The sequence below is a fragment of the Poecilia formosa genome, unplaced genomic scaffold (genome assembly GCF_000485575.1).
Source record: "Poecilia formosa unplaced genomic scaffold, Poecilia_formosa-5.1.2 Scaffold2395, whole genome shotgun sequence".
Lineage (NCBI taxonomy): Eukaryota > Metazoa > Chordata > Actinopteri > Cyprinodontiformes > Poeciliidae > Poecilia > Poecilia formosa.
In genome coordinates, this window is record NW_006802334.1 from 1 (window position 1) to 9421 (window position 9421).

Below are 9421 nucleotides of genomic sequence, written 5' to 3' on the forward strand. Positions count from 1 at the left end.
TGTCTGAATCAGTTCCTTCAGTTACAGATCATTTCATCCTTCACTGTACAAGGCTATAAAAAGTTCACAGCAACAGCACAAACATACAAAATAGTCATTTTTACCAAATTCATGTTTTTCCTCCTCTGCTCCTTAAATAAATCTGAACTCTGGTGACGAAACGGCCAGAGCAAAAAATGGATTCAAGTCAGTTCATACAATCTTATTTACAGAGAACATGATCAAAGTGCTTTGAGTCCTGATTTACAGTCACATCTGAGGGAGGAAATATATTTACAAATGCTGTAACCATGGCGACCTCAGCAGCAATAATGCAGTTAACAGAAGAAACCCTAAAATTAGCCACAAAGCATGATCAGAAATATTAACATCCCGTTTCATAATTAAATATTCGACTTTTAGTCTCCAGACTTGGTTCCCCGTTAAGACCTGAGAACTTTGACCCGGTTTAAATCAGAACCAGGAAACAGTTTGATGAAGATCCAGTTCTTCAGTCCAGGCTGAACACAGAAAGACCCTCAGAGAGGAAACTGATCTCTGGTCAGCCAGACAGAGAAGGAAAAGAAAAACACTTTGGAGTGAAGGTGGAAAACTGGAAGTATTCACATAATAAATAACATTTCCTCTTCACAGATCAGGACTTGATGCACTTCTGAAGGCTTGTGGTTGAAATTTAAGGGCTGCCGTGAACCGTTGGCATGGAAACGAGGAGGACAAAAAACCAAATCCTGATCAGGATAAATCATCGTCTGTGCTCACGATTGAAATCTGGAAAAAAAAAAGGAAATTGGAGCATTTTAACACACATCAATATTTATTTTAAAATTTCTGAGTTCAGAGATTTATAATTATAGTCTTACTAAAAAAAACAATTTTGTTGCATCAGGTAAATTTTCAAGAGCATGTTAGGATTTAAAAAACTATTCAGATGACTTTTTACACAAACAAAAGAGATAAAGCCGACTTATTTGGGTAGAGAACAACCTGATAGTAAAACATCTTAAAGTTTCAACTAGAGGGTTTGATGAAGCTAGAAAAGTTTTAAGTAAAACTGACCTGCAGGAGGAAATGATCTATTCAACCTGCAGGAGTTTCCAGGTCGGTCGACTCACCGCTGGGTAGGTGTGGCCCACGTTGGCGCCGTGGCGCGTGATGTCGATGTTGAGGTCTTCTTCTGTGGTTTTCAGGTAGACTGGGTTGTCGAAGTTCATGCTCTTCTGGTTCTTCAGCTGCCAGTTCCTCCACATCAGGTAGGTGCCGGCTGCAGCCATGGCCAGCAGCACTGCAGCAGAGAGGCTGGTGACAAACAGCTCTGACCTTCATGTTTGACCTCAGAGGAGGAGCAGCTGGACTTACAGACGGGTAGGACGGCCCAGGCAGCAGCAGAGCCTCTGGTGGTGGAGTCCACCTGGATGGACGTGCTCACATTGGCTTCTGGAAGAGACGAAAATGGCAACTTTCATACACCTTGTACAGGTTACGAAAGGTTTATGGTCTATACAAAACCTGCCCTTCACATGTTTTTCATAACTCATTTATAAAGATTCAAGTCTGCTCAGTTCAGAATGAGCCATTTTAGGGCCTCTTGTCACTAAATACAAATAGATGCACAATTACACAATCATAGCTTTGAAAAGCAGAAGTGGAGCCTCCTGCATAAAACATCCAGCAAGTGGTTTCTGGATGGTAAGCCAACAAGCCCGTTTTCTTTCCCTCTTGGTTGGGACGTTACATTTGGAAGGTTTTTGTAAAGGATCATTTTCCTGAAGCTAAAAATCAGCAAGGTGCTTCGGTTGTTTTTTTATCTGGAGAGCTGAGAAAGATCTGCTTTAACATCTGGGAATACTGAAGACCCAACAATTATAAGACTTATAGAAACTTTAAGTCTAATTATTTGGTGGCATTTTATTGCAATAAAGATGTATAAAAATCTCCATGCATTCAGAGCCTTATAAGAGATACTGGTGTAAATCTAAAGCTCACATTCAAAACAAGATACTGCATCAACTTTTATAAAAGCAGAAGAAAAAAATGGTTCAAATAGCAAAAGTAAAAACTTCCAGCAGGTTCTGAGATTTATAAGCTATAGTTGGAGTCCAGCTCCATTTTCACAGAACATAGATGCAGGTTTTGAGCCAAAACCTGCATGTGCACTTCCCGTTTTCTTCCACTAGATGGTGCTCCTGTTCTAGATTAGTTCAGAGGCAGATTTAATTTAAACTCTTCAGCAGCAGAGAGGCGATTACTGAATGTCACATTGTTCTCATTTAGTAACAAGTCAAGGATTCCTCAGGTTTGTGATTAAAATTACTGGAGTAAAAAAATATGATGCAGGGAAATTCAGTTTGAGTTTCCAGGTTGAACTGGAAAGCGCCGATCAGATCATGACCAAAGCAGCAGAAGTTTCAGTTAAAGCAGAAAAGATTAATTTACTGGATGTTACTTGATCTTAGGAAAGTCCAGCTTGCTTTCAGACAGTGTTGGCTTTTACCTTCAGGCTGAGTTAGAGCTTCACCATCATCCTCTGAGGAAAAGTCTGTCACTAGAAGAGGAACAACAAACCTTAAGCATTCAAGGTCGTCCCATTTCTGAGTTTTCTTTGAATGTAGACCAGATCTCTGGAGAGTAAACTGGTTTATCTGATGCATGAAACCAGTAGCTGTGGTTTAAACCTCCTGAACTGAACGGCTCCAACTGGGAGGTCTGGTTCTGTGGTGAGGTGTGAACTCTGGTCCACCTACAAACCTCAGTCTGCGTTTGGCTGAACTGAACACTGGTGCAGTTTGAATGGACCACAGATCGCTCCAAAGCAGGAAGTGGACTACAGAGCAGGGCATTCTGGGTAGACAAACAATTTTTGATATAGCAAAACAAATGCAGGGTTAAGTCAGTTTTGCTACATCATCTTATTCTCTGAAAACTCAGTAATGATCATATTCCTGTGAATCATCACAAATAAAGAAGCTGCTGGAATTTCTGATGAGAAGCTTCAAGTTTGTTCTGATCTGTAAATTAGTGGAGAAAATAAAATGTTTTCTTCATGAAACGTAAACAAACCTGCCCACACAGCAGAGCATTATGGGATTTTAAGTTTCTCATTGTAAACAATGAAAAACCAAAACATCTGACAGTGGTCCCCAAAGTGGGTCCTGAAGGCACCAGGACCAAATGATGGTTCATCAGAGGCCTGAGGAGAACATCGACCTGCTGAGATCGTTGCCACCTCCAGGGAGAGAATAAAACATGCAGGAAGCCTCCAGGAACCACTGGACTATGATTTCAGCTCACACTGAAGAACAAACCACTGATCTGTAAAAGCGTCATTTAAACAAGAAAAACTGTCGTTTGTAGCTGTGAGTTGAGAAAAGCTTCTGTTCACTTTGTGTTTCTAACAGGATTAGAGTCGACTGGAGCTGCAGCCTCACAGCTCCAGTTCCTGGTCGGCCAGATGAGGCAGCTGGGAAATGGGCCAATTAGTCTGCAGCCTTAAAGGGACAGGCACCAAATAGGAAAGTAAGCAGGATCAATAAAAATTGAAATCCAGGGTTCTTCAGTCTACTGTAAACCTGCAGATGTGATTTAAATGAGCTTCCTAAGTAAAGAGGTAAAGTTGACCAGGTTTATGGTAAATACTTCAACAAAATGTGGAATAACTAGAAACTAGAAGATGGACAGAAGAGGGGAAAAACCAGGAAGAAAGTAAAGGATGCACTAGAGCTGGGTGATGATTTTATAGCCAAATCAGATTTTTGTTTTTTAAGACTCAATTTCTGAAAAGTCTGGATTCCACCGTTCTGTTGGTTTCTTAGAACGTCTCAAAAACTCCTTTAAATCGAGTCAAGATGACTCGACAACCTCAGGATGCTTCATTTCTCTGTTAAAACTTCCACAGATTCTGTTTCCTGTGAAATAAAGAGAAAATCTGGGAAACTGCAGTTTGCTGGTAGTCCTGCCATGAAGACGGTCCAGCGATCTGCGAGTCCCGACTGGAACCAGAGTCCAATTAGTGCTGCGGATTCAGCTGTCATGTTTGAAAAGGCTGTGAAAGGATCTGAGCGAAGCTGCAGGGAAAACAAAGCGTCTCTAAGCAACCGGTCGTCCAGCAGGAGGTGAAGGCCAGAGCCGCTCTGCCTTCACACCTGGAACCGCTAATTGTTGCAAACAACCCTGGAGCTGCTGCAGACATTTAACCACAACTTAAAAGTCAAGACGTAAAGGTTCCCTTTGCTCCTCTAGAAGCCCAAACAGGCGAGTGGTACTTATATTGAAAACATGAAACCGATTTCAGCAGTAAAACTAAGAGGACAATGTTTAGAGGTGAAGTCCTGCAGCAGACCGATCCCTCCTGCATGTCGGGTCAGGACTCACCGGGTCTGCAGCGCTGGCCGTCTGCTGCCAGCTCCTGGCCTGCAGGACACACACAGCTGTACTTGGGGGAGTGTTTGTTGATCTGTGGAGCAGGAAGACACAAGAAGCTGCAGCCGCCATTTTTCTCTGTGCACCAGTTGGTTCCTGCAGAGAAAAAACAAACTGAAGCCCAAATCCAGCTGGTAACCAGTCCTGGTTACACTGGGTGACCTTTGACCCCTTACCAGCCAGCTGGATCAGCTCATGGTAGACGATGACGTCCTGAGGGTCGTTCAGGTTGCTGGCCAGCGTGACGACATCAGAACCAGAGAACTTGTTGGCGCCGTAGATGGCTTTGTTTTCACCGTCGGTCCAGAAAACCCGATCCTAACAGAACCAACATGGCCGACTTTTATAAACAGCTGATCATTTCAGTAATCCATTAATTAATAACTGAAAGAATAAAAATTGGCACTTTGTAGAAATGCATCTTATCCAGTTAAGCCTTCTTATAGTATATTGAAGAGCATTTACTCTATTCTTTAAATAAAATCATTTTATTGTCTAAATTCCTTTAATGAAAATGAACCAGGCGACGTTAAAAACGTGACAAGATAACAGACCTGAAATAGAAACTTTTCTCATCAAATGGCCTTTCAGTCTGTAATCATTTCAAACTTAAACATTTAAAGTGAACAAACTTACATTTTAACTGAGTTTTTATTGTAGATTTACACGTCAATGAATTTAACCTGAAGGCAAAACGAACCTCGAACACGGTGACGGCGAATGGATGAGCCAGATAATCTGCAGACTGCAGCACCTTGTTCCTGTTGTCTCCGTTCAGGTCGACGCTACTGAGCATGTGCAGCTTGGAGTCGACCCAGTAGAGCCGGCCTTTGATCAGATCTGAAGACATTAAATACATTAATAGATTTTATCATTTCAGCTGCAGGTTTTCATGTTGGAGACGTTTCGCCTCATTCCTACCCAGTGTGATCCCATTGGGCCACTGGATGTCAGTCGCCACCAGAACCTGCCGGTCCGCTCCGTTCATTCCAGACTTCTCGATCTTAGCCGGCTCTCCCCAGTCAGACCAGTACAGAAACCTGAGACCAGAACAGTCCAGTCAGCGGATCAGAGCAGCAGTCAGTAAAAACCCAAAACGTTTCCACCCACCCAGATAAAGGATCCACGGCGATGGAGGCGGGTTCCCTCAGGCCCGTGTTGAACAGAACTTTCCTCTTGGTTCCGTTGAAGTTCGCCACAGAAATGGTTTTGGTTCCCAGATCGGACCAGTACAGGTTCTTATAGATCCAGTCCACAGCGATGCCCAGAGGAGTCTGGACGTTATCGATCACCTTCTTATGGACGCCGACGTCGCCTCGCCTGTCCAGGACGGTGCTGGAAAAACATGGAGGTTTGAGGAAAACAAACGTTTGTCACCTTTAAATGGTTTAGAGGAGTCGAGTTCAGTCAGTTAAAGATGGACATCAAGATGCACAGTTACAGTAAATAATCCAAAACTCAGATGAGCCTCATTTCCCATTGAGCTGCATTCACACTGCAGCCTGAAGTGAACCACAGCAGGTTTCTATTTAGCCAAAATGCATCTGATCTTTTCATGGCAAGAATTTATAAATGTAGATCACAAGAAAAAAAAGAAAAGCTCTCCTAGTGCCAACAGTTGAAATGCACTAAACAAGGAGGGTCTTACTGCTGTCAATCATGCTCGTGTTCAATAGCTCCAATAATGGAAAATGAACCCCGACTACCTGTAAATGGCCCTCTGACCCAGGTCGGCCCAGAAGATGGTCTGCTGGTTGAAATCTGCATCCAGAGCCGCGGCGTTTCTCTGCTGCTCCACGATCTGCGTGTACTCCTTCCTCTCCAGACCCAGACGGCGAATATCACGGCGGTTGGTGAAGATCAGGCACGGCTCCTTCCCTGAACCGGAGGAAGAGAAGTTTGTAAAAACCAGGAAAGGTGAAAAGGTCAAACTGAACTCCTGATGCTCACCAACAGCCTTGCAGACGCTGGTAGCCGGATCCATCTGGTAGCCGTTATGACATTCACACTTATAGCCGCCCTTCAGGTTGATGCAGATCTGACTGCAGATACCAGGATTCATGCACTCATTGATGTCTGCATCAAGAGACCAAGAGGAACCGTTTAGAAATGGAAAGCTGCACAACCATCTTAAAATCGCAAGTTCTTATAAAAGAAAACAAGACATTTAAACCTTTAATTCCAGTCTTTTTTTAGTCAGTTAAATATTCCAGCATTCAGTTCACTGCTGGTTGCAAATGGGAGGAAATGTAACGCTTCTGAAGGACTGATGGAGTTTATGCCAGGAGGGATTAGAGGACGTACAGATCTCCTGAACACCGTCAGAAAACGACCTGCAGGATTTACCACCGAATGTTTCAGTTCAGAATAAACATGGAGTGAAATCCTGCAGCGTCGGACACGCCTCTATGGATCAGGATTTTAGTTTGAATTAGTCAAAACTGGAGAGTTAAATGAAAATTAGTCAATGAGCTTTTTCCAGCCTCATTTCTTATTTGCAGGACAAAGAAAATTGACTTGAAATCCTTGAACTCGTCTGGTGACGCGCAGCTCGTACCTCCGCAGGTCTTGTGGTCGATGAGCTGCAGTCCAGGTGTGCAGTCGCATTCGAAGCCGATCACCATGTCTTTGCAGATGTGGGAGCAGCCGCCGTTGTTCAGGAGACACTCGTTCACATCTGGAACAAGAACAAAACCACGGTTACAGAAGGAACAAAACAGGCGTTTTCTATAAAATGTAAAAAAACAAAAAAACAATCTGCTTCACACAGATTTGCTTTTGGAAGCTGACGAGCCTCTGATACTCCTTCAGACTAGCCAGCAGCATTTGGCAAACTGGTGGAACAGCTGAGCTCATTATAGGAGCTACTTCTCAGTGAAACGCTGGTAAAAACGTTAAAGGGTTAATAGAGAAGCCATGTTGTGATGACTTCCTGAAGCCTGAGTTTCAGAAAGAGCAGAAAGGTTTTAAAGAGACAGAGGGCCAATTTCAAGTTGTTAAATCAGGAAGTAAAATTTATTTTAAGTCTTATTTGATGAATAAACCATTTGCATTTTGTTAATTGAAACAGTTTCTGGATGCAGCTATAAAATGAAACAAATGTGACATTTAAGAGGAACAAACATTATAATTCAAGTTAGTAAAGAAATACTGACTTTAAAATTCATCTCATCCTTTCAGGATCATCAACAGAAGCTCCAGATGTTCATAATTTAGTCCCATTTAAAACTCACTGCACTCGTTGATCGGCTCGTCGCTCCAGTCTGGACAGTCTCTGATCTTGTTGCACACTTTGCTCATTTCGATACATTCTCCGCTGCGACACTTGAACTTCTCTGGCCCGTTGCACTGAGTCACTGAAACAGGAAGTTAATCCAGATCATCACTAATCCAGAAGAGTTTCAATGCATGAGGACGTTTTGTTTTAAAACCAGAGTCTTACGGTTCTTGCAGTTGATTTCATCCGATCCGTCATCACAGTCTCTGTAGCCGTTACACTGTCTGCTTCCCTGGATGCAGCTGCCATCGTCACATTTAAACTTATCTGGTTCACAACTCCGCGCAGCTGCAAACAAACTCAAACTTTACTTCCTGCTAAAGGAAAATCAGTGAAAGAAGCTGGAGTCGTTTTGGCATCATGACGTACGACAGTTGGCCTCGTCGCTGCCGTCCTTGCAGTCGGGGTCTCCGTCACATCTCCACTTCTTATGGATGCATTCTCCAGAGCTGCACTGCATCTCGCTGGACAAACACTTGGCAGGCGGCGTCGGGTGGCGGCCGCACCGAGCCGGAGCTTCATCTGACTGGTCCTGCAGAAACAAACAGTTTAAATCAGGATATTTTACTTTAATGCCAATATTTCAGCAACAATCAGAAAGTTTTTGGTTTTTCTAATTATGATTAAATGTACAGATGTGCATTAATGAAGGTTGCAGTTGCACATTTCATTCATAATGTGCAGTTTTCTGGATTGAATTGTTTTTCCACAACATGACATTTGCAGATAAGTTGGTGTGCATTAAATTTTCTGATTTTTGCACAGTAAAAACTTAGGTTTGCAGCTTTTTCAAATTGTTTACATGCAGATTAGACAAATCTGGATTTTTCACACCAACGCCCTCTTCAGGTCTCCAGAGAGACGTCAGCTTGTTTTCCAGCTTCTGTTCATCTCAACTCGTAATTATTGAAATGAGCAACTTTATTTTATGCATTTGTCTTTTAATTTTGCTAGAGGAAAAACAAAGTTGGAAATTGAATTTGGTATAAAACAATTGCTTTTTTAAAAAAGACTTTGCAGCTTCTTATCCCTCTAGTTTGATTGAATGTGTGATTAAGGACAGACATTTTCCACATGCAATTTTTAAGATTTTAAAAAGCACCATTCTGTGGCAGAATTATTTGTTTCAAATAGTTTCTTATATTTGACACAACCATCTCTTTTCCTATCAAACAAAAGTTCTTAGAGAATTAAAGTATTTTAATTCTGACCTGAACTCCACCTGTAAATCCCTAAAACGCATCACCAGTAGAAAATGGCCGTTCAGTCCTCAGACCTGATTTTCTTCTTCGTTTCCTCTCACCTGACAGTCGACGTCGTCGTCACAGACCCAGTTGGCCGGGATGCAGGAAGCGTTCCCACACTGGAACTCGTTGGGAGCGCAGGACGACGGCGCGCAGTCCACCTCGTCCGAGCCGTCGCCGCAGTCGTCCTCGCCGTTGCACACAAAGTTCTTGGAGATGCAGCGGCCGCTGGCGCAGGTGAACTCGTTCAGAGCGCAGGTGACGTTACCTGGAGGAGTCAGAGGGTTTACTTCAGGTTCTGATTCTAACTGCAGGAACTCTGATCCACATCCACTGAGGCAGAAACTGCAGTTGTGAACCGAGCCAACCAGGTTTCTGCAGCTCAGCATCCCATAATCAATACCAGCTGATCAGGCTGAGCTCCAGGGAATCCAGGAGCGTCTGCTGAGACATCTGGAGTTTTCCTCAATGCTTCATCAATAAA

General features: G+C 43.1%; 1 protein-coding gene across 1 annotated transcript; it reads right to left on the reverse strand.

Moving 5' to 3' along the window:
• Positions 1–21: 21 nt before the first annotated feature.
• On the reverse strand, positions 22–9341 carry LOC103133227 (very low-density lipoprotein receptor-like). Its single transcript, XM_007544999.2, has 15 exons — positions 8997–9341; positions 8063–8225; positions 7859–7981; positions 7650–7772; positions 6974–7093; positions 6367–6492; positions 6123–6294; positions 5527–5751; positions 5338–5456; positions 5117–5256; positions 4593–4734; positions 4369–4512; positions 1357–1434; positions 1113–1282; positions 22–768 (listed from the first exon to the last, which is right to left on the reverse strand). The coding sequence occupies exons 1-15, from the start codon at positions 9324–9326 to the stop codon at positions 733–735; spliced, it is 2211 nt and encodes a 736-aa protein (XP_007545061.2). The 5' UTR covers positions 9327–9341; the 3' UTR covers positions 22–732.
• Between the last annotated feature and the right edge of the window lie 80 nt (positions 9342–9421).

What these genes read in the sequence shown, in the direction of transcription:
- LOC103133227 (XM_007544999.2), bottom strand. Translation starts at nt 9,326, where the DNA reads ATGCTGAGCTGCAGAAACCTGGTTGGCTCGGTTCACAACTGCAGTTTC. An exon ending in CAGCGACGAGGCCAACTGTC is followed by an intron (nt 7,982 to 8,062) that starts GTACGTCATGAT and finishes GTTTGTTTGCAG; the next exon opens with CTGCGCGGAGTTGTGAACCA. An exon ending in GCCGTGGATCCTTTATCTGG is followed by an intron (nt 5,457 to 5,526) that starts GTGGGTGGAAAC and finishes TTCTGGTCTCAG; the next exon opens with GTTTCTGTACTGGTCTGACT.